This window comes from Camelus bactrianus, chromosome 18 (assembly GCF_048773025.1).
Source record: "Camelus bactrianus isolate YW-2024 breed Bactrian camel chromosome 18, ASM4877302v1, whole genome shotgun sequence".
In the NCBI taxonomy this organism is placed as follows: Eukaryota; Metazoa; Chordata; class Mammalia; order Artiodactyla; family Camelidae; genus Camelus; species Camelus bactrianus.
The window spans coordinates 29508764-29535925 of record NC_133556.1 but is presented as its reverse complement, the minus strand read 5'-3'; the positions used below and the strand labels follow the sequence as shown (position 1 = coordinate 29535925).

The following is a 27162-nucleotide window of genomic DNA, read 5'->3' as shown; positions in this document are numbered from 1 at the left end:
GGGTGTGGCTGTGTGTTAATAAAATTTTATTTCCAAACACAGGTTGTGGGGAGAACGGCTTAGAACCGCGGACCAGAGTCTGCCTCCTCCACTAGAGTAGAATCTTCCGGAGAACAGGGACTGATCCATCCTGTAGACCAGCACCTAGCCTGGCACCTGCCACCCAGCATCCAGAAACTGCTCAAACACTTGGAGAAGGAATGAGGAAGGCAAGTGTCCCCCAGTGCAGAGAGGTGAGGGTCTCCCAACAGCACATCTTGTGTGGAGTAACACAGCCAGAGCAGAGCTCTCCACCAAGGCTGGGTCTTTCCAAGGTGGTATGGAAAAGTGACCGCTGAGTATTTGGGGAGGGGACAGAAGCTTTGGAGTTACACACACACACACTACAGTTTTCCAAGAGCGTCAAGACCATTGAGCGTCCTGTGTTTCACTGCACACACCCTGGCTGGGTGCAGTAGTGCCCAGACTTAGGGTGAATCTTTGTAACCACCCCACCAACTGGTTTTCATTAAAATTCCAGCAGTACCCAGTGAGCATGTTAAATCCAATGGGCTCTCTTCAACAACTGACCCTCATCCTTCTCGCTCTCCTGTGTGTGGAGCCACACGTCCTTTGCCTGCCGGTCTTCTGACCCTTCTCGTGGATTCTTCATTTCTCATCCTGAAGATTGCCCAGGCTTATACCAAAGCCCCTTCTCTTGCCACTCCTCCCTCTCCCCAGTCAATCTCCAGTGTCCCCATGGCCTCAACTAGCATCAACCCCAATGACCCTCAAGTCTGAATCTCCATCCCCAACCCATCTATTCATTAGATGTTGCCACCTGGGTCTCAGAGCGACGTCAGAGTCCAGAAGCAAATTCATGATCTTACCTGCCTTTCTGGAGGTCAGTTTCACCCTGCATTTTCCTCATTCCCAATACCCAATAGATCCTTAAGTCCTTTGAAATGTTTCTCATAAGCTTTCCTCAATTCAGCCACACAGCTTTACCACCACCACCATCGTCCAAGCCACTAGCAACCCACCAGCAACCAGACTTCTATCCCAGCCCCCAAACTGGTCTCCCTCCTGCTCCCCGAACTCCAAGTCATGTTCCAGGGGACACAAAGGGACAATGACCACCTTGCCGAAATTTTTTAAATTAGGAGGGCATTGGCCTGCAGCACAAGTCTTTCCAGCTGAGAAGCTCAAATCAAGCTCCAGTTTGCTAGCAATGAGGTTAAATATTTCTGAAATGAGTAAAGCCAAGGGCAACACAGTTCACATTCCAAAACTACTCCAGGCACAGAGGCATCCACCTTCTGGGAGCTCAGAGGTCTGGACCATCCAGTATGCAGCCTGTGCCTCTCTGTTCCAGCTGAAAGGAATGCCTTCTATGCCTTCTTCATCCCCTTCCAAGGATCCTCCACCATCCGGCTTCCCACACTTTGCCCTTGGAGGATGAGAAAACCTCCTGCCACTTCACGCTCGAACTCTGCGTTCCTCAGAAGCTTGCCTCACAAACTACAGAATGGCTGAGGCAGACACTCTGCACTCCAGCGGGCGGCCATATCTTCACGTCAGCTTGAGAGATTGTTGCCAGGGAAATATCTATATCTCGGCAGAAAGAGCTTCCACACTGTGGAGTTCAGCTGTGCTCAAAGGGGAATCCTGAAACCCAGATGTTGCTGGTCCAAATGCCCTGTCTCAGCAGCCGGCTTTGGAACTCTCCATTGTGGGAGTGAACCCCAAGTGCCACCTGCTCTGCTGGAATCCTGGACCCTGAGAACCAAGGGGGAGGTTGGGGGAAGCTGATGAGTTCCATGTGGAAAGCCGAGATGCTACCTGAATCCAATCAGAGGTTTAGGTGGACAGTATCACGCCCCACCTTGTCACTAGTGGATGAGGGGATGGAGGACGAAGTCTGATTTGCGCAAATAATTAAAAGTGGAGATGACCATTTGTTTTGTGCTCTTTCTGTGTCTAAATGTTATGCCAAGCATCTTCTATTTATTATCTTGTCATTTTGTTGAATATACACATAACCTTCTACTGAAATTATATCTCATTATCTCCATTTTATAGAGGAGGAAACTGAGTCCCATGGAGGTTGGGTAAATTTTCCAAGGCCTCATAGCTCGTAAGCAGTACAGCAGGGACCCAAACTCAACACTCACACTCTGAAATAACTTTTTGCAAGTGTAGGCTTGTGGCTCTAAGCCAAGGTGATTTCACCTGCCTACTCCTGCAATGTCTGGGGATGATTTGGGTTGCCACAACTGAGAGTAGGGAATCAATGCTACTGGTATCTAGTGGGCAGAGACCAGGGATGATTTTAAGGACCAATGCAGAGGACAGCTCCCCATCATGGAGAATGATCTGGCCCCAAATGTCAACAGCACCGAAGTTGAGAGAGCCAGGTGCAGACCATCAGCAGCAAGAAGTGGGAAGACCCACAGTCTGGATTCACCTCTCGAGGGAGCCCCTTGCTGACAACAACCTCCTGCTCTGGTCTCAACCCGAGGACTCTTGAGTGGAGAGTCCATCAGGGGATTTCAGGGATTCCAATGAGTTATTACCCTTGAAAGCTCAACTCTGCCCAGCAACAACAACTCAGAAATCTATGCCAAGCTGCCTGCTCTTGGGAAAAGCTGAGCAAACGCCTGGGGTTGATAACCAATTACCTAGGAAAGACTTTTCTCTCCTCTCAAGAAGAGCTGTGGGTCGGACTCACCCTGCGGTCACTCTGAAGGAATCAATAAAGGCTCTGGGAGAACTCGGACTTCGATACCTTCTCAGCTTCACTGGTCCTGGAGGGGGCAAAAGGAGTCTGCAGAACTTGTGATCCCTGGTGGGGGATCAGCCCAGACTAGTCACACACCCTTCTTCCACCTCACATCCATCAGGACTCCAGCGCAGGCTCCTGGGGCTCCAGCTTACCTCCTAAAAGCATCCCCTAGCAACCACCAGAGGAAGCAGCCCCCTCCTTAAATACAAGGAGCCACTCTGCGGGACAACCAGTTACATGTAAACCTCAGCTATCCACAGTACCAGACACGGTGACAGGAAAGGGTATTTTATCCTTAAAAACGTCTGGATACAACATGGACAGGGAGGTGTTGCCCGCGCAGCTTCTGCAGAGAAAAGCCCCAAATGATCTGCATCTAAAAATAATCTGCTATTAAAGAACAAGGATTTTTTTTTTTTTTTACATTTCAGCCAAGATAATGGTCTTCACACACAAAATCTCATGAAAAAGCATTCTGTTTCTTCTTGATCCATTTGGACGTGGTCTGTGAGTGAAGAAATGGCTCTCTTCCTTGAAGAAATAGCTGCTGCTCCTGGCACCAGCCTGAAACGGCTCCTTGGTTCTTTAAAGAGAATATTCCTATAGAAACTAAAAAGGAGGAGAAATCTGTCTGGAGGGCATTCTGGGAAGCCTGGGCTTTGGCCAACCTTTAAACTTGAAAACCAAGATGCCACCTCCATGAGGGGCCACTGCCCCCCTAGAAGACCCAAGTGTCCCAAAAGGAGAGAATCATATTCGGGTTCAGAAAACAAAGGTGATTTCTGTCCATTTATGACATAATCCTTCACACCATGGAATCCTCACTTTCCTTCATGAACCAAAAAGTTCAATAGGGTTTCTGCCTTTTTAAAAGGTCATCATCTGCACATAATTCCTTAACCACTGAAGGCATTTACCATGGAGAGTCTGACCTAAGACCTCTGTCTTTTGTGATGCACCCTCAAAATCAAACATGGCTGCAAGCAAGATGCATGAAGTGAATTTCAGCACTAAATCACATTCACTGAGCACATACTACATGCCAGGCACAACACTAGGTGCTTTCTATGGATAACCTTCACTTAATCTCAGGAACAATTACCCCATGAAACAGGGCCTGTTGACATATCCTTTTCCCCAATGAGGACACTAAGGCTCAGAGAGGTTAAGTAACTTGTCCCCAGTCACCCAGCTAAGGAAGGGCCAGAGCCAGGATTCAAACTGAGTAGTCTGGCTCCAAACCCACATTCCTAGGCATCCCACCCACTTGGTCACTTCATTCCATTCTGGTGTCCTCGTTTTTGGCAAAGTTCCATGTAAAAGAGGGAGCTGACAGGAGGAAAGTGCTTCTGACAATAGAAGTTTCACCGCATTGCACAGCCCCCATAATTGTGTCTCAGACCCAGGACCTCTCCTCTCACCATACTGCGACATATCCTTTCTCACGCTTTCCACGATGTGTCCCAGTAAACCTTTCATAAATATTATCCTTGTCCTGGAATCTCAGAGAGAAATTCACCTGGTTCTGGTGTCCAAGTGACCCATGATCCAAACACAGCCACAGGGAGGTGAGGGAGCAGCCCCACACAGAGTCAGATGGGCTTTGATGCAGCCTGGTGAATGGGAGGCAGGCTGCTGCCGCCTGCATGAATTCAAGAGAAAGAGGGGCCCTCTCCCTCGTGGGTCTCACTAGCCACAAATCAAAATTTTGAGACAAGCTCAACCAAGCAAATGGTAAAGAATAAAAACATTTGGAAGAAACAAAAAGGTCAACCTCATTATCCATTAAAAACTCTCAAGGTGGCGGCCCTCGCCAAGGGGACAGCTGTCCAGCCAGCTCTCATCTGTCCTCCGGACACTTGTGCTCCCCAAATGTAAGGTCAGCCAGGTCACAACTGGAAGATTCAGAAAAGAAAGCAGAAAGCAGGGGCCTGGGGGTCAAGCTGGCCACGAGGCTTCCACCCCACACACGCCTAGTGACTCAGGTACCCACGCACATATGCAACAAATCTCTCTCACACGGACCCTCGGCCAGCAAGGACCAGAACCGGGCAGCATCCGAGGGGATGCACAGAACTTTGCTTCACTGTTCTTCTCCGAAGGGATGAGGAGAGAGGAGTGATTTCAGGGTTGGAAGCCACCTGCCTTCTCTCAACTCTCACTGCCCAGCCAGCATGGGGAGCAGGGACAGGAAGATGAGAGGCAGGTGAGGGGCTTGGTGAGCTGCCACCAGCACACATGCTGACAGGGCAGGTCAGAGCCTGTGCCCACGTACTTCCCACCCAAGTCCCTAACCAGAAGGAAGGCACACAAAACCAGCAAAGTCCCAGAGAGGTGCCCAAAACAGCTCTGCTCAGGATGGGGGTCAGAGTAATCCCCACCTCCTTCCCCTTCTAAGCGCCCCCAGGACACAGAGCTCCCCGTCCCTTTTTGGCTAAACACGGAGCCCACGGCTCTCCCAGCCAGGGACGACGTCGTGGGAGAATCAGCGAGTTGATCCTACATAAACAAGGGAGTTGCCACCAACAACGGAGCATCTAGTTTCTCAGGAGGTCCCTACGAGCTGTCACACCGCGCCCGCCACCAGGAGTTGCTGCCCAATTATCAACTTGGACCTGACGGCCGACGGGGATCATCCCTGCCCACCCCCAGCCCCCGTCCCTCCTGCACTCCCGCTCACTTACACCTCTGTCTTCGCCACCTGTCTGGGTGCCGGTCTCTTCCCTGCCCAGACGTGGCGTGTCTTCTCCTTCCTCCTTCGCTGCGCTTCCTCCTTCCAGCCCCAGCCTCAGCCTCTTCTCCTCCGGAGGGGCATCCTCCTCCTCCCGCCTCTGCCGGCCATCCCTGCCTCTGAGCTTGCCCGTGTCCTCGGGGCTGCCGGAAGGGCTGGCCATGGCTCCAGGGGGCTCTGCCTGCACTTGGGGGAGAGGAAGGACCCAGCAGCCTTCCGAACCCAGCGGTCTGTCGGTGAGAGACCGGGCTTCTGAGCGCGGGCTCGGTGGGTTCGCGCGGCTGGGCTCGAGCTGGGCTCCTCCGTGGACCACTTCTGTCTCTCTGCCGCCCCCTGCTGGCTGCTCGCGCGCACCGCGGGCAAGCGTGGAAGAGGCCTGAGCGGGTCTCACCTGCCCGAGGCCAGACTCGCTCAGGCAAAGCTCTGCCTCCAGGTCGCACACGGGTAGTATCCTTTCCCAAGGAAGGGAGGGGAGAAGGGACAGGCAGACATCCACTTTTCCAACGCCCTGCAAGGATGGACACCCTGGTCCATGGTACTGTTCTGCATCTTGAATGGTTTGGACGTGGCTGGAAAACTGAGGCTGCTCAAAAATCGTGGAGAATTCAGCTAGAGGATGATGTGCTTAATGCAAAGGCACCATCTTCTGAAGCTCTGCTTACCCATCAAGGGTGTTTACTGACCATCATTATGGACTAGGCATGGCAATGCAGGAGGAGGTTATAATCGTGACCCTGGCAGGCTTGTCTCTGCCCTGGCAGAGCCCGGTGCCTGGGGGAAAGGTGTTGTTTCACTGACACTGACAATGGGGCAAAGGGCTGCAAAGGAGAAGTGCTGGGGGCACAGGAACCTAAAACAGAAAAGCCTCAGCAAATAGACAAAGGGAGGAGACATTGAGAAATATTTTGGAGTGATGGGTTGATAACTCTGAGTGTGCACCCCATGTGCCCTTAGCACCAGTGTGAAGCTCTCTTCTCAGCTGTGTGACAAGTTAAGCCAGGAGGTATTTTCTGGACATGTAGGTGTTATACCCAGTGTCCAGGGCAGGCTGAGTGAGTGCCAGGCTCCTGTGTGCCCCGAGCTTCCCCAATCAAGAGCTGAGACCATGTTGCAATTGCTTGTTTAATTTACCCCCCAAGCTCCTGCAGGGAGTTGCTGCCTCTACCTTGTTCACAATTTTATCCTTAAAAGCTATCATGGTGGGTGGCACACAGAAGGTGCTCAAGAAACATTTGTTGGATGAGGAAATGGATCTGCTCCCATCCAGGGTTCTCTGCATCCTAAATGCTCCCCTCCTTGCTCTAGCCCCTTCCTCTCTCCTCTGTCTCTTCCCTCTGCCCCAGCACAAATAAAACCCTATTATTATCCACACTGTACAGAGGAGGAGACTGAGGCTTAAAGAGGGTAAGCGATCTGCCCAAGACACCCTAGCGTGGAAACTGCTGCCACTGAATTGGGAAATCAAAATGCATAGGGTCATTGGATCTCACGGTGGCAGAGCCAAGTGGTGGCTCTTAACCACCAAGGCAAGTGGGCATGGTTACCATGACAGACAGCAGAGTCAAAGCAGAAGTCAGGGCAGTCTGACCCACACAGAACTATAGCAGCAGCCAATCAAGCATGGTGCTCCAAGAAGTATAGATGGCAAGCCTATTGAATTTCTACTTGATCTCTATAAGCAGAAGAGTTCCAGATCAAGTGAACAAAAGTCTGACTTGAATCATAAAGACAGTCATGACCCCTCAATCAATTCCCAGACTTCAGCCAGTTTACAGACTCAAGGAGGCTGGATCCCCTTGAGGAAGGAACCCGGTACACTGTCAAAACTGTATTAATTTTTCTCGCAGCCTTCCCCAAAGGGACCAGCAGCCTTTTATCAGAGTGACTGCATTGGGATAAAGGGGGGAAAAAATCAGACATATCCAGGATCATTGAATAAAGGCTCTGAACTAACACTAATTCCAAGAGACGTAAAATATCACTAGGGTACACCAGTCAGAGTGGAGCTCATGTAGATCAGACAATTAATAGAGTTTTGGCTCCACCAAATCAACAGCGGCCCAATGGGTCAGCAAATCCATCCTGTGGTTATTAATACAGTGGAAGAACTGGGATTCAAACCCAAGGTGTCCAGCTTAGAGTCTGTGCTTTTAACCACAAAACAGTCAGAAATCTCTAGGAAGAAAGTATAATTCAGAGTTCCAGTCCCCATGCTCCAAGCGCAGACCAAGGTCACGGTGTCAAACCCATCTTCTGCAGCATTTGAAACTAGGCAGGAAAATTAGGGACAGTTAAAAGGTCATAGGGCCTGACATCAAAAGAAAGGGCATGAGTTTACTAAGCCAGTGGGGCTAGATCCCCCAGGGACCACCCCTCACCTTCCCAGCAGTTTAACTAGACATGATGGTCAAGGTGAGGGAAAGGCCAGAACAAAGGTAAGCTTTTTTATCCTCACCTGGGGAAATGTCTATAAATTCCTTGGAGGTCTCTCGGGTATAAAATAAACAAGTGATAAATCAACAAGCTACAGGGATGGAAACTGTGAAATAAGTTATGGATTACTTGAAGGAAGATATGCTTTCTGCATTGGCAGGGTCTCTGGACTGCCATCCTAATCCATACACCTGCAGAAAAGATGCATCTGACCCCAAAAAGAGTTTGGATCCCCCAAAAGCAGAATCCAACACAAGAATTCAAGTGCACATAGTATATTTTGGAGGTGATCCAGGAGTCTGGCGATAGACTGAGGACATGGGGTAGGGAAGGAAAGGCAGCTTATAAGGGATTTGTTGGTAACCAACTTACTAGTGTGGACACCTAGAGCAAATCCAACTGGGAGAAAATGTAGACAGTGCACCTCAGAGTCATCCCAACTAAGGGGACAGGAGCTGAGTATTCACTAAATCTTGACTGACAGCTACTCCCTAGATGGTTCTAATTTCCAAGTGCTTCTGGCAAAGTGGGCGTTGGTAGCCATAGAGAGCCTCAGGCAAAGGCAAGTCAGCACATACAGAAATGGTGAAGGAAAGGGATGTGGGCAAGGACCACAACACCATCTGCTACAGTGCTAGCCCTGCTCCTATGGCAGGTCCCAAAGATGCCTGGATTCTCACAGTGGGCCTCAGAGAGCAGGTTAGTTCAGCCGGGGCTTTGGGGGCAGAGCCCAATTTGTATTCTGGGTTCACTCTCAGCCGCAGCATCTCAGGCAGGAAAACTGATCTTTAGGAGCTGAATTTTCCTCATCTGTAAAATAGGCTAACAGTACCTTACGGATTATTGTGAGAATTGAACGGAATTGTGCATATAAAGCTCTTAGCCTAATGTATAAGGGCTCAAAAAGAAAGCATGTTTATTAATATCATTCACTCATGTGCTTTTTTTAAAGGGAAGGCAAATCTGGCCCTGCAGTTGGCAGGGCCTGAGGCTTCAAGATGCAATGAGGGAGAGAAGGAGGGAGATTGAATAAGGATGAGTCTGAGAGCCCAGGGCCCGAGGACAACCGCATCCTGCCCTGGAGCCAGGTCAGCCACAAGAAACTGAGTCTGATGTCTGAAGCTGGCCATAAACTGGGGCATGAGGAACACAAACCCTATAGTTTCCCTGCTGAAATCCCTCCTGCAAACATCCAGCCGTCTGGGAGGTATAGGGAGGAATCCGCAGTTAGGACCACTCTCTTCCCACTAACACCCACCTTAGGTTGTCAGCTGTGGGCCAGGGCTCCATCAAGATGAGACAGTTACTCTCCCCAAGCTCCCATCCATCCGAGCTATCCAGGCACTGGCCCCACCCCCCAGGAGAATAGATCCCTGATCCCAAGGCATTGCTGCTTCCTCTCCAATGAGAAATCCCAACAGTGGGTACTGACCCTTCCAAATCCATAACTTCTTCAGGCAACTGACCCCCAAACTGACCCCCAAGCCGTGTATCCACTGGTGCCACCTACAACACATCACCCACAGCAGGACTCCCAATATACCCCACCGACAGCCAGGACCCCCAGGGTCCTGAACTGAAAAGTCAGGATTTGTGCTGTTCGGCACCATTGCTGAGAATCCCGTAAGTCCTGTCACGTCCCATCAGTAGTCACCGGGGTCAGTGAGGCTTTCTCCCCCCACACTGTGCCCCAGGTCACCATGCGCCTTTGCTCACAGTCTCCTGGCTTCTACTGCATTTGGAATGCACGTAAGTCTGTGAGTCCTGCCCCTATAATTACACAGGGGCTCACAGTTCCTACCAGGGCCATCAATGAGCTTCCCATCAGCCCAACTATGAGAGTACAATCCTGCTGGTGGTTTATTCTTAATTTTAATTTTTTGTTAAACTTTTTTTTACTTATCAAGATGCAAATGACATTCCAACAAGCCACCAGATTCCAGATTCAAAAATGTCACTTTTTCCTTTGTCACATCTCACCTTTAATTCTGGGATGTGACTGGAATCCCATGTTTTTCTTCTCCTTCTCCCAGGGATCATCACAACCCAACTCTTTATCTACTTAAACGGTTTACACACAGGGCTTCTGAGGGTCTCTCCTATGACCCCCAGCACCCACCTTTTCCCTCCTCAGCTCTGAACCAAACTGGAAAGCAGGCGTCTGTCACAAAGAAAAGCAAACATCAGACGTCAGCGTTTACCTAAACCCTTCCTGCAGGCCCTCCTCTAGGCGTCCTGGGCACGTGGATGCTTGTCTTGATTATCCAAATCTCCCCTCCTCTTGTTCTTACTAAGTGGGTATGCGCTGTGTCCCATTGTTTTCTACTGTGAGGTGCTGATTGCTGCAAGAGCCTTTTAATACACATACAACACTTAGAACAAAGACGAATCCCTGCCTTCTCTCTGGCACGACTGCACCATAAATTGCAGAGTTTAGAGAAGAGAGCATCAAAGGCAGCGCCCACACAGCCTGTGTGTGGGAGAGACAGTTCTGGGAGAGGCAGGAGGCAGGCCCCAGCCCCAACACTAGCATCTTGAGTTTGTGTGGGCAATGGGATAAAAACTCATAATCGTGAACTATTGAACCCACTGAAACTGTATGTGCATACTTCCGTTTTACTCAGTGGGAGATATGATTCTGAATTCAAATTCACTAAAGGTTCCATGACCCACCCCCAAAAGGCAAGAACTACCAAACTGCATTCACTTCAATACTGAATATACCTTGATCTTGAATATAACCAAGGAACGGAGAAAGGAGTAAATGTCATTGTTTGGATGCCTCCACTGTGCAGGGCACAAATGTGAACCATCACATCTCTTTCTCATACTAACTCCATGAAGTAATTATTATCAACAGCCCCATTTTTCAGATAAGGAGACTGAGGATGGAGAGTACAAGTTACTCCCATGTGCCATCCAGTTGATAAGAGCTTTGGTAATAATATTAGCAAAATAGTAACAGCTGATGGGTTTTGAGAGCTTATTCTGTCTCGGGCACTGTTCTAAACACTTTATTATGTTAACAAATTAAACCTTCACTACAGCTCATTGAGGCTACTACTACTATTATTATTATTACTATCACCATTTTACAGATGAGAAAGCTGAAGAATAGAGCTGGAACTTGCATCTCAATTGTCTGCCTTGAACTCATGCTCTTAAATTCTCAGTGACACCACCTCCCAGAACTTTCTGGTGATCACTACAAGCTCAGGCTGACTTTGTTTAGAACCAACAAAGACCACAATGTGTTCTCTAATAATTCCAGATTTAACATTAGCAAGAGCCTCACCCTTAGTTCTCTCTGTATTCCAACACCACTCACCACCCAAGAGGCTGCACATTCGTGTTAGTAACAAAACAAGAGAAGAAAGCTCACTCAAGACTGCAGTATGTGGTGAAAATCAGGTTTGAACCCAGGCATGTCTGTTTTGTGAGCCTGAGCTCTAAGACACATGCAGCCATCTGCCCAACATCTTCTCTTCCTGCATAGAAAACCCTGGCTTAATGGAAGGCAATGATGTCCCTGGAAGGTCCACATGAGGCACAGAGGGTAGATAGCAGGCTCCTAGTCACCTCCAGAAGATTATACCAGAGAAAACCAAATATCAACCACGTGGGTTGGGAGACAACCTTGATTAACCAAATAGAGGAGGAAATTCCCCATCCCTTGGGCTGAGCAGAGTCTACTAAGACAGAACAGAAGTGTCTTTCATCTTTCCTTTCATACTGCTGCCAATGCTCAGCAAGAGTCCCAGTGGGTAAGACTACCTGTGTTTGCGTCCCAGCTCTGCCATTATACTATTTTATGAACATGAATAAAATCATTTGCCAAGCAATGCCTCCAAAGCTAAGTAGAATTTATACAGTAATAATTACCTCTGTTCTACACATATGCATACCCAAACACACACACTCAAACACAGATGAAATTTAAGGATGCTGAGGAAGTGAATGCTTGTAAAGAAGATAACGTGTTATCTTCTCATCATAGACCTGTGGCATCTGACTCCTCATTTACATCTAGGCAGGATTCATATTCTCTCTCTCTCTCTCTCCCCCCTTCCCTGTCTCTGTCTCTGTCTCTCTCTCACTATTACCTCTCTTCCTCCTAGGCTTCCTCCTATTTTTGTCAACACATAAGCCCCAGTAACCCTAGCCACACACCCCTTTTCTTGCTAGCTGGATCCCTGCTTTCCCGTTGTTGCTGGGCATGTACTTCAGCACCACGGCCAGAGCAAATATCCCCTTTTCCTTCAGGGAAGTGGCTGCCTGGATTTCTGACTCAATCTCTGTCCCTATGAATCTCTCTCACTCCCTCTTGCTCCCCTTCTTCTTCCCCCCCCCTCTCTCATCTTCCCTCCTTTCCTCTCCTCTTTCCCTCTACCTAATGCTCTTTGAGCACACTTGTGATGTCAAAGTTGTACCCAAGGAGGGAAGTTCCATCCCAGTCCAGAACAGGGAAAATACTGAGGAATAAATAGGCTAAGAAGTGAGTTCTCAGATTCTTCCTCACTGCCCACACTTGCTATCCTCTCCTACTTGCAATTAACAAAGGACAGTGTGTGTTACACATATGCAAGCACGTGTGTAACTGGCTCTGTGTGTACATATATGCTGTAGGTGAGGCAGAGAGGATTAGAGAGAGAGAGAGGTGTCCATGAACAACCCTAACAATAGGGTGGGATGCAGGCCAGATCAATCTGAGAGCAGAAAAAACAACAGATGTTATCCACCTGAGAAGAGGTTCATTACCGTGCACAAATAATTTCAAAACAGCTAACATTTTTGATCAATGGACATAGCCAGGCACTGCTGACTGCTTTGTATGCATCATACCATCCAGTCATGACAACAACTCTATGGGATAGGCACTATTTCCATTTTACAGATGAGAACACTAAGGCTCAGAGAGGTTGGACAACTTGATTGGAGTCACACAGCTAGGAAGTGACAGACAGACACAAGCATGAGTATAAAAAAGGCAAGAGCAACATGATTTAAAGGGCAAAAACTAGTCCTACACAGAGAAGTTCAACAAATTAAAGTTTAGCAAACCTGGAGAGTATCTTTTCCCCTGTCTTCTAATCTCAACAAAGAATTTTTATAAAGACAATGCTGATGAGTCCTTCTCCATGTGTATGGAACAACAACAACAAAAAAAAGGAAAATGACAATTCAAAGCGTAAGTGTTTTCATGGGGGTGGGTATAGCTCAGTGATAGGGTGCATGCTTAGTATGCACAAAGGTTCAATTCCCAGTACCTCCGTTAAAAAATAAGTAAATAAATAAATAAACAAACTTAATTACCTCCCCTTCAAAAAAAAGAAAAGAATTTTAAAAATGTGCAAAATCAATAAGGCAGCTCAAAACATTATTTAAAAAGAAGAGTAAGTATTTTTAGTTGGATAAATGATAGAAGGGGTGTGTGTGTGTGTGTGCGTGTGTATTTTTTTTAAGCCAGGACATTAATGCTGTGATGCAAACAGCAGTGGACAAGGGAACTGGGAAACCTGAATTGAAATTCTGGCCCTTCTAATAACTTGCTTCAGTCATCTGGGTCTGGGTCTCAGCCTCCCTCCACTACACCCACCCCCAGCTGCCAAAAAGGAGGGGTTCTGACCAAGTTATCTGAACCTTCCAGCTACAGCCATGTATGTTCCCAAAAGGTGCCAAAAAAAAAAAAAAACCCACCAGGACTGGACCCTCTCTCCCCCTCTAGGAACTTAAGGAGCAGGGCATTCCCAGCCACCAGTGGGAGCCACATCTGACTTCAATCCCCTAGGAAAATGCTCGCTGAGTCTGCCTGGAGTGCCAGCTGCCCTCCCCCCACCCAGTCCCCTCTGAAGCCAGTCACACGCCCACCCCCTTCAGGTGCTAATCCATCAGCCAGGTTTCCTGGGGAAACAGAACTCATTCTTAAGCTCTCTTTTATGGCTTTTACCCAGAATTGATTTGAATAAATCAGTCTAATGCTCTCTCTACAATGGAACCAATTGTAAAAAAGCTTTATTTGCTCAGCTTTGAAAGCAGGTTGGAGCTTTCTTCTTCCCATTGCAAGGCTGATGGGGGGAAAAAAAGGAAACATGCACAATAAATTTGATAAAGGAGGATCTCTCAAAAGGTAGGGACCCAAAACCCTCCCCGGATTCCCCAGCAAGGGGGTCCCTGCAGGAATCACACCAGAAGAAGGAAGCCAAAGGTGATCAAATGGAATTTAACTTTATCTGCTCCTGATGCTAATGCTTTGATATGATACCTGCTGTGCTCATCCAGAGGCTTGAGGAAGTAAGCTTTCCCTGAAATATTCTGTTTTTCTGGTTCCTCTGATTTCTCCTCTCTCAGAAAGGACAGAGCAACAGCTAACCTCCACTGAGTCCTGCCAATGTGCTAAGCACTGCATCAAGTCACAAAGGCACCTTCAGTTCAATAATCCCAGTGACAAGGGGATGAGTTTTTTTCTATTCTGCAAAAGGCCCCAAAGTCTTTCATACCTCAGGACCTTTGCATGTGCTGTTCAACTGCCTCACTCCAATTCCACACACACACAGACCCAGCTCTGCAAGGCTGGCTTCTTCTCTTCCTTCATCTCTCTTCCCCAATGCCACCTCCTCCTAGGGCTCTTCCCCAGATACCCCAGTATAAATTAGGCCCTCACTATTATTCTCTCAAGGGCCATCTTGTTTTTCTTCTCCATATCACTTCATAGCAGAGAAGCAAGACACCATCTTGTTTAAGGGTACATGTTTGGGAGCCAGGGACCTGAGAATGAATCCTCACTTCTCCTCATATTAGATCTTGACTTGGGGAAAGTTACTTAATCATTTTGTGCCTCAGTTTCCTCACCTGAAAAGTGGGAGTTATAAAAGCACCCACCTCTCAGAGCTGCTGTAAAGATTAACTCAGCTGGCATCCGTAAGGTGCTTAGAAATGTGCCTGGCAGGAGATAACCACTCCATAAGTGCTTGCTGTTATTTGTGTTATGACTGTTTGATGCATGTCTGTCCCCCAACTTGCCTGTGTGCTCCAGGAGAACAGAGCTTGGTCATCTTGTTTCCCATGAGAGCCCCAAGGCCATGTTGAGTCTCTGGCACATCCAGGTACCAAAAAAATACTTATTGAATGAGTGGAAATTTTGTTTGTTTGTTTTACTGTGTTCACTTCACACAGGCTTTAGAGAGACAAAGCAGAAATGGCACTGATTTTTACCATTTCACAGCTAAGGCTGGAAAATTTGATTTATCCAAGCCTGGACAATCAGGTGTCCAAGCAAGGTGAGAGTCTGTAGCCAACACTTTTCCCACTAGAAGGCAGGAAGCAGAAGCCTGGGGCTGCCCCTCTCCCTGTGGGACCTGAGACCACCACACCTCAGCAATAAAGATGTCATAGCTCAGTTCAAGGCCCAGGGAACAGGCTTGAAAACCTGCCGCACCGCCCCTCCCAGGGGATTCTGATGAGCTACAAAAATCAGGTCCAGGGCTCTGGATGATGGTACAAGAAGGGGGTGGAGACGGCAATACAGGGACCAAGGACTCAGGATTCAGAGGGTCCTCACTCTCAAATGAACACGTCCAGCAGGGGAGTATGCTCACAAAGTGGACTGACATTTAAAATCAAGCACAAGCAGGGAACACATATACTTTTGTTCACCATTATCCCCAGTGCTCTTGGCAAAGGGCTGCCCTTGGTGATTATTTGTTGAATGAGTGAATGAATATACTGATGGCTGAATGAATGGATGAAATCGCAGCAACAATGATAACCCTCATTTGTCCAGCTTCCTCCTTTCTCTTTCTAACTCCTTTGGGGACATAGAACCTCATCATGGCTAAGAGGACATACGTTGAAACTGCCAGGGTTCAAATCCCAGCTCTACCATTTACTAGCTGTGTGACACTAAATAGGTGTGAAGCCTCTGTACCTCAGTTTCCCCGTCTATAAAATGGGGTGTTAATTAGCCCTTCCTGTGAGACTGTGAGGTTTGGATGAACTCTTTTATATTAAGCACCTGAAACAGTATCTGGCACACAGCAATTGTGCAAAATAAGTGTTAGCTGTTACTGTTACCATAATGGCTTTTCTCTGTATGTTTATTATTTTCAGCCTATATTTGATTTGCCTCTCGCTATAAGCTTCCTTGAGCCCTTCTGGGGAAGAGGCAGAACACAAATCAATTTAATAAATGAACTACTCAAATATAACATTTACAGAGTGGACTTAATCTAACAGGTTTTCTCCTAATAAGACACACTTGCGAATTAAACTGTCTAATTTGGTAAATATCTTTTGAAATGCTAAATGCTCATACCCTCTGCCCCAGAAATCTCACTTCAAGGGATTGATCTTAAAGATACACTCACATGAGTGAGCCAAGGTGGTGTACAAGGAAACACTGCAGCATCGTTTGGGAAAGCAAACAACCGGAAACAACTATGTGTCCATGCATGGAAGATCAGCTAAATGAATTTATGAAGTAGCCTAAAGCAGAATGTATGCTGCTACTAAAAAATGGAGCAAAGTTTTATGCATTGACATGGAAAGATTGCAAAGATATATTGTTTATGAAAAAAAAGAAGTTGCAGAATGTTGTAGAAAGAGGGACTTCATTTGAGCTTCTAAATACACAGACACACATACACATACATACACACACATATATGCACATACACACACATCTACATACATGCACACACACTCACACCACAGTCATTATGCACATTTTAAAGATAAAGGAGCTGAGGTTCAGAACTCTAAGGTCCCACAGCTAAGATATGACAACCTACACTCTTACCCATTCTGCCTTGTGACAGGGTCTCAACACAGAGAGACATGGTGGAGATTAGAGCACAGCTCCAAGGAGCCATCCCGGTAACAGATAAAGAGAAGCTAAAACAGCCAAGAATGCTGACATTGAGCGGAGCCCAGGGGTATGAACCTGCTCTTTTATCTCGGCTCGTTCCACTGTCTTGTTGTGTCTCTCTCTGACTTCAGCATTTGGGATAACACTTTCTAAAAAGGTGCCATTCTCCAAAAAAAAAAAAAAAAATCAATCAATAAAATAAAAAGGTAAAAGTAAAAAATAGACAAAATGGGTCATACGCACATATGGACCATTATTCAGTCTTAAAAAGGAGTAGAATTAACAAATGCTACAGCATGGATGAAACTTGAAGACATTATGCTTGGTGAAACAAGCCAGACACAAGAGGACAAATGTTACATGAATACACTTAAATGAGGTGCTTGGGGGAGGGAAGAGAGTGGGAGTGAGTGATTAGTGCGTAAGGAGATTCAGTCTGGGAAGATGAAAAAGTTCTGGAGATGGATGGTGGGGTGGCTATACAACAACGTGAATGTACTAATGCTACTCGATTGTAAGCCTGACAATGGTTAAGATAGCAAATTTTATGGTACGACAATTTTACCACCCCAAAAAAAGTTTCTAAAGTGTGCTATTCTCCTAAGCCACATAGAAAATCAATGGAAATCCATGTGGAAAAAACCTGAGGGAGGTGAGTGGGATTAGGGCTGGAGACAGAGGCTCAGCTATGAGTACCACCAGCCCACCCCTCACCCCAGTGTCTCTGCCCTACTCTTTCTCTGCCTTCAACCTAAAGCAGTTGGTTGAATTATAAATTACTTTCAAATTTAGGCTTCATGACAACACTCATGAGTCCCAAAGTCACACTCTCCTGCTCTGAGCATGCAATAGGAATTTCCACCCTGGCAATGGTTCTGGTTTGGGGTGGCTTGAAGGATGTGTGGCTTCTCCTTGTGGCATCACCCTCAAAAATGTAAGGCCATGTCCCCCAAATGACTCAGGTTCACTCAGTGGTTGGTGATGCATAGATTCATCCAAATCTACTTGAATCACGTATTGGTTAGAATGCCTTTGGAGTCAAGCAACAAAAAATCTGGACTCAACCTGACCCACCCAGTAAGGAAATGTATTTTCTCATACACATGGCAGGCCAGAGGGAGAGCAAGGTCCAGGTGCCTTATGCATCTGGATAATTCCACCAAGATCTAGGCTCTCTCACTTAAACATAAGACAAGACACCATAAACCTCTTAGAAGAAAACACAGGCAAAACATTTTCTGAGATAAATCTTAGCAATGTTCTCCTAGGGCAATCTACTCAAGCAATAGAAATAAAAGCAAAAATAAGCAAATGGAACCTAATTAAATGTGTAAGTTTTTGCACAGCAAAGGAAACTATAAGAAAAACAAAAAGACAAACTAAGGAATGGGAGAAAATATTTGCAAATGATACGACTGACAAGGGCTTAATTTTCAGAATATATAAACAGCTCATACAACTTAATAACAAAAAAAAAAACCCAATCAAAAAATGGACAGAAGATTTAAACAGAAGCAATCCTCCAATGAAGACATACAAATGGCCAATAGACACATGAAAAAAATGCTCAATATCGTTAATTATCAGAGAAATGCAAATCAAAACAATAATGGGGTATCACCTCACACCAGTCAGAATGGCTATCATTCAAAAGCCCACAAATGATAAATGCTGGAGAGGGTGTGGAGAAAGGGAACCCTCCTACACTGTTGGTGGGAATGTAGTTTGGTGCAGCTATTATGGAAAACAGTATGGAGATTTCTCAAAAAACTAAAAATAGAATTACCATATGATCTAGCAATCCCACTCCTGGGCATATATCCGGGGGGATCTCTAACTCAAAAAAATACATGCACCTCAATGTTCATAGCGGTACTATTTACAATACCCAAGGCATGGAAACAACCTAAATGTTCATCGACAGACAACTTGATAAAGAAGTCATAGTGTATTTGTACAATGGAATACTATTCAGCCACAAAAAATAATAAAATAATGCCATTTGCAGCAACATGGATGGATCTGGAGACTGTCATTCTAAGTGAAATAAGCCAGAAAGAGAAAGAAAAATACCATATGATACCACTCAGATCCGTATGTGGAATCTGAAAAAAAAAAGACACAAATGAACTTATTTACAAAATAGAAACAGACTCACAGACATGGAAAACAAACGTAAGGCTACCAGGGGGGAAAAGGGGTGGAAAAGGATAAATTGGGAGTTTCAGATCTGTAGATATTAACTACTATATATGAACTAGATAAACAAAAAAGTTTCTACTGTATAGCACAGGGAAGTATATTCAATATCTTGTAGTAACCTATAATGAAAAAGAATATGAAAACAATTATATGTATGTGTATGTATAACTGAAACATTATACTGTACCACCAGAAATTGACACAGCACTGTAAACTGACTATAGTACAGTAAAAAAAAAAAAATCTAGGCTCTTTCCACCTCTCTCCTCTGCCAACCTCAGTCCGCATTCTGTCCCGAGGCTGGTTCTCCTCCTGGTCACAGGATAGATGTGATGGCCATTTAAGGGCTCCACATTCTGCATTCCTGCCCAGGAGGATGAAGGGAAACCCTCTCCCTCACTTAGGAAATGTAAGAGTTCCCTTCAAAAAAACTAGGTCAACTTGAGGACATATTGACCAGACAGATAATAGTCACCAGGGTAATGACATGCACTAATTAGGTTAACGCAGGGATCAGCAAACTACAATCTGCAGGTCAAACCTGGCCCACCATCTGGTTTTGTAAATGAAGTTCTACTGTAACACAGCTATGCCCATTTATTCACATACTGCCCATGGCTACTTTCTTACTAGCAGTTGCAACAGAGCACATAACCTGCAAAGAAAGCCTAAAATGATTACAGTCTGGACCTTTACAGAGTTTGCTGGTCCCTGGATTAACTGGCCAGATGAGGTATAAAGGCCATTGGGCAGTCAACTCCAATGTCCGCCACACACTCATTTATTCATTTCAGCCTCTTAGACTAACAAGGTTCTATTAGTTTATCACCACTGGGTAAAACAGTACTTCCTTCTGACTGCTCTTGTCTCTTTTTAAACTTTAAGGAATGTCATTATTTCTTTCAATCCGGGATTGGGTATTTGTGAGCAAATGGATATAACAGAACACACATGAGATCTGGAGTACATGGCCAAGCCAGTAGCCAAGTGGCAACATTGTGGTGAACATCTGATGATACTGCCCACCAAGCATCTGTTCCCATTTCTCTTGGTAAGGTCACCCCCATTTTTCCTTTAGGGCATATATCAGTTGCCTATCACAGCAAAGCAAACTACCCCAAAACTTAGTGGCTTAAGACAATAATGACAATTTATTCTGCTCACAAATCTGCAGCCTTGGCAGGGCTCAGCAGGGCAGCTCACCTCTGTTCCATGCAGCCTCACTCTGGTCAATGGAAAATTTACTTTCAAGATGGTTCATTTGCATGGATGGCAAACCGGTACTCTGCTGGCTGGAGCTCAGTGAAAGCTGTGGGCTCTGGGCTTCAGTTCCTCTACATATGGCCCTCTCCATGGGCTTCCTCATGACATGGTGGCTAGGTTCCATGATCAAGTGTTCCAGTAGTGAGGAGGAAGGAGGAAGCTGTATCACCTTTTATGACGTAGCCCCGGAAGTCACAAAGCGCCATCCCCACCATAGTCACCTGCCCAGGTTCAAGGGGAGGGAACAGAGATCCACCTCTCAGTGGGAGGTGGTGTTGATCAGAATCATTTAACTGGAGCCATTGGATATTCCTGTTTTAATAAAAACAATTCACGCCTATTTTTGCCTTGTCTGTCGGCATGACCTCTTTCTCTGGATGGAGTAATATGTTTGCAACATACCAGATTCAACCAATACATTCATTAAGACTCTGACTTGCAAATATCGGAAACACAATTCAGACTGGTTTGTATGTACCTGGGAAACTTGAGGGGGATGGTCCTAGCTTCAGGCTCAGCTGGATCCAGGTTCCAATAGTGTCATCGGGGCTCTCCGTATCTCCTTCTCTCTTTATCCCTCAGCTCATTATTATCAGACAAGCTTGATCAAAATAGTTCATAGCCTTAAGACTACGTTCTATACAGTTTTCAATGCTAGTTTATGAAGAAGCATGTTTCTCAAAACCTCTAAAAAAAAAAAAGACCTGTGGAAAATCATGATGGGCTCCATTCTTATAACATGCCCCTCCTGAACCAGTCCATAGCCAGTAGGCTCAAGCCCTCTGGTTGGACAAGCTTGACATGACTACCTTGAAACACAGACATTAAACAAGCTTACTCTCCAAGTGGGAGAGAGTGGTCAACCTAGAGGGAGGTGCTGAGCTGTCCCTTGTATCCAACGGTCAACAAAAAGGATCTGGAGAAGCCAGGAAATCACAAAGGGCTCTAAGACCATTGCAAAGAGTGATGCTGTAGGAATTTGGGAGTGGTTGTAGCTATTCCCAAATTCCAAAAGGACAGGTAAGTGAACTGCTTGTTTGTTGGTTGGTTGTGATTCAGTAAAGAAATATGTGAGATTCAGGATCTCTTGGGAGGCTGCCAGATGAAGAGTCGTGTGGTTAAAATTCACTCTTGAATCCCACACTCACAACAAATGCAACCAGGACTCTATACATCTGGCATCAAGAGACAGTAATCTTTCAGCAGGTTTGAAATCTCACTTGGTGTATTTTTCTCAGCCTTGTCACTAGAGCTTCAAAGCTAACCCGAACATACTCCTGACTTAGTAGGAAGCTCAACAATATTTCTTCCCTGACAAATCTTCACACTTCAACTCCAGCAATCTCTGGGAATGCGAGGTGACTCCTCATTGGGAAAATACTGCATTTGTCCCTTCCATAGGAAGGGCTGCTGCTCACCGTACATAGTGAGGTTTTTCCAAACCCAAGAAAGAAATATGTCCCCTTTGCTCCATAACCCAAGAAGAAAATAAAACACAGATTCTCATAAATAGGAGAAGGTTGAATTGTGTTTGTTATTCTCAGCTTCGAGGCTGCATTGATTACTTCTAGACAAAAAAAAAAAAAAAAGAGTTCCGTTTCTAATATACAGTCACCCCACATCAGATTTATATACTTGAGTTTAAAGGAAGCCAAGTAAAGTTATCTGTTTTTGTTGTACCTGATTAACCTCAATACACAAATCCTACAAATCAATAGTTAATTAAAAATGTGGCACTGCCTCTGTAGTTAAGTTACCTCATCCCTCTGCAAACACTACCCACCTTGTATATTATGAATCTAAAAGCCATGCAGGCCACCCTCTAGGGCTATGTAGAATTATGCATACAAGAAAATAAACATTCCCAAAATATTTCTACACAGGACCTTAACTGTAATATTTTGGCTGTACTTATAACTCAAGGCATCCTGTGGAAACTGTGTCTGGTAGTCTGCAGCGCTTCCCAAGTCTTGGAATAATTTCCTCATATGGTCATGCAGCCCATATCTTCTGAATATTCAAGGTTTGCCCATGGCAATTTGAAGTTCTAGGTTTCCATTTTCAAATTGTGTCTGGGCTGAGAGCCTAAGAATTCACCCTCACCCTGATCTCATCCTCACCCACACCTTTAAAGCTACAAATAATCAAGAACAAAAGCAGAAGTGATTTATTTGTCATTTCCTGGTAACTAGTAACTCTGTGTGGGTTTCTTTGTTTCAACTTCACACTCATTTCTGCCATACCAAAATCATATATTTTATTGATAAATGTATTTGTGCCCTGCCTTATTCCAAACAGGAGTTGAAGTGGCTGAGAAAATAGTGCGTTGGAAAGAGTTCTGCCAGAATCACCCACCGTGGTAGACTCAAGCCACAGTGATTTCTCCTGGCGACCTTGACTTCTTTCCTCCTACTGTAGATGGAATTTTTGTATATGGTGGGGCCATGCTCCACCAGCCTTCTTCTGGTAACAGATGCCCCCAACCCGGCCAATGGACTCAAGTTGGGCCAGTCATCATATCTCAAACCTCTGGTCTACAGTTGGGCAAGTTGCCCTGAAGAGGCTATCACAACTCTTTCCTGGGAGTTTTTTTACACTAGAGCTGAGAAAGGGAGATCAATTTTCCTCCTGGTGACAAAGCCATTAGGATGAAAGGCCAAGATACTTCTGCCAAGATCCCCACCATATACAAAAATTCCATCTACAGTAGGAGGAAAGAAGCCAAGATATAGACGTGAGAGGCAGGGAGAAAATGGGCAAAAGGGAGCTGCCCCATGGTCTGGTTATGTCAACCAACACATTCCCTTTTCTGCTTCAGTGGGTTAGGTGCCAAAGCCCCAAAGAATATCCCAGGAAGAGATGAAGACAAGACACTCATCCCTCTGGCCTTTACTGAAGTCAATATTCACATATTTTAACTAACCCTCAATAACCAGCTCGGTTGACAGGATCCAAAAGAACAAGAATCTCACCAACCCAGAGCAAATGCTATTTGTTCTGGCCCCTCCATCCTCCTCAGCTGCAGGAACTGGGGAAGACTCCACTTCTCCTATCTATAAACCAACCGCTACCCAGGATCCGACAACCAGGGGCATCTGACCATTCCTCTTGGACTTCCCAGATTAGTGTCTGGGAACATGAACTTGGCACTTGGTGGGTACCATTAGCCAATGGGCTATCTAAAAAGAAGTAGAATCCTAGGAGACAGGGAAGCAAATTGGATATCCAAAGAGTCTAGCCAGAAGGAAGAGATCTGAGGATCCCAGGGAAGGGGAGTATCAAAGAGAAACAGGAGTCTGAGGGGACTATCTATGGAGGGGCGATAGTGGCTGCAGCCATGTTAGAGAAAGTCTGCAGTCTCAGGCATGGGCATTGAAGATGTCAACTCAGTTTGGACAAACTAGCTCAGGAAAACAGAAATGATTCCTAGAAGCCACCTTGTGGCTGTAGAGTTATTTGTAATGGTCCTGGAATAACCCTTTGGCATCCACCTTCATGCCCAGCAAGCCACAGCCTCCCTAGTCTTTATTAACAATAGTTAACATGTTTTGAGCACGTTCTAGGTGCCATAAACCATTGTAAGAGCTTATCAGGCATCATATCAATTAATTCTTGCAAAAGCCCTGTGAGGTATGGATTCCATTTTTATCTCCATGTTACAGATGATGGGACTACAAGATTCAGAGAACTTAAGTCACTTCCACCACATCAGTGGCACAGCCAGGATTCCAAATGAGTTCTTTCTGACTCCAAAGTCATGATGCTGGGGTACACTTCTGCCAGAACCCCCCAGCTCCCCAGCAAGACACCAGACTCTATCACCAACACTCACACTTCTAGGCACTGGATAGCACCTTTTCCCCAATTCTTGGACCACCAAAATTGGATCAAGGATCAGCAGCGGTTCAAAATTGCAGTTGCTGGCTCTAGCCCCATGACTGGGCCACTCTGGATAGCATCCACCCCCCACCAAAGCCTGCCTACATTCTCCACCCACTCTGTACATAGTCATTGAGAATGCTGGGGTTCACCACCCTCTCATTAAAGCCGACTCAGTTCCCCCAGCTCCACTCTGCTCAGTCTCTCTTCCCTTCCCCATCAACCCACCCCAAAGAGGCCCAGAATGCCTCATAGCCAAATTCACCCATGTATTGACAAAAGGTCACAATTTTCCATCTCAAGTTCAGAGCCAAGGTCTGTGCGCTGGGCAGAAAGGAGAGAATACTTTGGCTTATTTCCAATGAAATGAAAGTACAGAGTAGAGGAGAAATGAGGAAGACCAGCCCTGAAACTGCACCAAGTCCCATAAATGACAAATGCTGTGCACGCATGTCAGGAAGCCAAGGCTATAAAAGCCACAAATGAATTAGGAAGGCATCCAAAGCAGTGATGTCATGTGAGAACATCTTTATGTAGCACCATTGCCTTACAATGAGGCTGGCATTTGCCTCCTGCTCAGAAAGTTCTCAGACCTTGTCTGAGATGGTGCCTTCCATCAGGAGAAGAAGGTGGAGAAAAGGCAGAAATGAATCCAAAATGAATCCTGGAGTCACTACGTCTCTCAAGGAAGCCTGGGTGGCTGGGGAATACAGCCACCCTCTCCTTCTCCATGAAAAGTGTTCCAAGAACGATGTGAGACTGGACATCTGTCAGTCTGTTGCTAACACCCTCATTAGCATCCTGAACTGCCTTTGGGGAGAAGCCTCACTGTGTACAGCCTTGGCAGGCGGCAAATCCCAAAGCACATTTCCCACCGCCAACCCTCTTCCCAAACACCCTCATGATGTTTCCCAACAGGACTTTGACTCTTGATAAAGGTTTGCAAAGTCAAGATCAGTTCTATCCCAACAGGTAGCTCCAGCTGGCTGGCTCCAACAGCTCCCCTCCCACCCACATACACACATCCTGCCCATTCCCAAGCCTGGTCTTTCTGCTGCCTGTGGATTCTGCAAGCCCCCAAGAACCTTACAGTGAACTCCCTTCCTGCTTCATAGACAGGGCTAGTTGCTGTTGCTTTCAGCCAAGAATCCTTACTGATGCACAATTCATTGTGCTCATTATGTTTTGTTTTCAGAGCCAGCAGCCCCAAGGATATTTCAAACCATGGGCATTGGTGCAATTCTATAAAAAGGAGACAGAAAACATTTAGATGCTTGCCAGGAAGAAGCACCTACAAATGCTTGAGGAAAGGTATACAAGAATGATGTATTGAGTGAGGCCCAAATTGGTGGTCCTCTCTCTAGAGCCTCAGGCCCTTTGCATATGATTTTTCCCTGGGCTTTCCATCTGCCTAATGCCCACACCTCATCCAAGCCTCAGCCTAAATGTCACTTCCTCAGAAAAACTATCATAATTGGCCATAATATACTGACTTGCTTATTGAAGGTTCATGTGCCCTGCTAGACTGTAAGCTCCAGGAGGTAAAGACCAGGGCTATTTTTCTCACCACTCTCTCCCCAGTGCCTATCAAAGTCTGGCATCTAATAGGCATCCCCAAAATATTTGTGAAGAAATTCACGTTTATGTGATAGAATCACACATCCAAATTAGTAGTAATAGTAGTAGTTGTAGTAGTAATCCTTCATGATACCCAAGAGGTAGATTTTATTATCATCCCTATTTTAAGGTGATGAATCTGAGAAACAAGGAGGTTAAGGAATTTGCCATAAGTCACCTAGATGAGGAAGGGTGGAGAGGGGATTTGAACCCAGGCATTCTGACTCCAGAGTCCTCTTAATCACCCCCACAGAGCTTTACGCAAAGTAGATGTTCTGGTTCTCTTTTGCTGCACAACAAACCACCCCAAACTTGGTGGCTTAAAATACAACATACTTACTCAGGGCTCCACAAGAAAGGCTTACTTCTGCTTTTCACAGTTTCAGCTGGGCTGTCTTGAGTGGTACCTGGAGGGATCATTCTCAAGACAGCTCATTCCACAGCTAGAGTGTTGATGCCAGTGTCAGCTGAGAGCCCAGCCAGGGCTGTGAGCCGAGGCCTCAGTTCCTCTCTATGTGGGCCTTGCCATGGGCTGCCTGGGCTTCCTCACAGCATGGTGGCTTGGCTGGAAGAGTGGGCCTGCAAAGAGAACCAGAAGGAAGCTGCATTGCCTTTTCTAACTTAGCCTCCAAAGTCAGAGAGCTGTCACCACCGTATCCTGTTTGTGGAAACAGATTCAAAGGGAAGGGGATCATACTCCTCTTCGTGGGGGTGTAACAAGCTTCTAGAAGGATCCATAGGATGGGAGATATTATTGATATTACAATTGGTCACTGCAAACAGGATATTGCATGACTTCACCAGGATGTCTTACCTTATAAACCTGACTTCAAAATAACCACCCCAACCACCCATTCCCAAGGACCCCAACTAAGAGTTTAGAAAAACATTGGACTCAAAGACAAGAAGCTGGGAAAAGTGACAGTCACTCGTGGGGCAGGCATGGAGAAGGGAGTCTTCCCCCACAATATTTACATATTTTCACTTCATTTCACTACAATGCCTGAAGCTCCACTCATTAGAAACTCATTTGCGATAACTAGTAACCAATTTAAAAATGCAAACACCTCAGGGTCTAGCCAGAGTCCTCCATACATTCCTGTAAATTGGATTCATCAAGGATTTCCCCCTGCCCCCTGCTGAGAGGCAGTTCCAAGAGGAGACTGGAGGAGGGTTATGGGTAACTATTGCTAAAATCACTTCTGGACAGAGACATGGGGTAAAGAGCAAATGGAGTTCAGCAGAGGAGACAGAGAGGTAAGCTTTTTTACACATCTGAACAAGCGCCCTGGGTTGGGGCTCTGCAAATACAGCCCCAATCAAGCTGCAAGATCAGTCACTCCTGGGGGGCCAAGTCACTTTTCAAAACACCCTTGCACAACCGTGCAGAGTGGCCAGCTCCACTGGCAG

General features: G+C 46.1%; 1 protein-coding gene across 10 annotated transcripts in view; it reads right to left on the bottom strand.

The window, feature by feature from the left end:
* RBFOX1 (RNA binding fox-1 homolog 1) overlaps positions 1–5751 on the bottom strand; it is a 1986757-nt gene extending 1981006 nt beyond the window's left edge. For 4 of the 10 annotated variants that reach the window (XM_074346738.1, XM_074346739.1, XM_074346732.1 and 1 more), the window contains exon 1: positions 5449–5747. In XM_074346738.1, the coding sequence (XP_074202839.1) occupies positions 5449–5658 (210 nt within the window). In that variant the 5' untranslated portion in view covers positions 5659–5747. Of the gene's footprint in view, positions 1–5448 lie in introns of all 10 variants that reach the window. The other 6 variants (XM_074346731.1, XM_074346734.1, XM_074346737.1 and 3 more) reach the window with 6 other exon arrangements.
* Positions 5752–27162: the final 21411 nt, after the last annotated feature.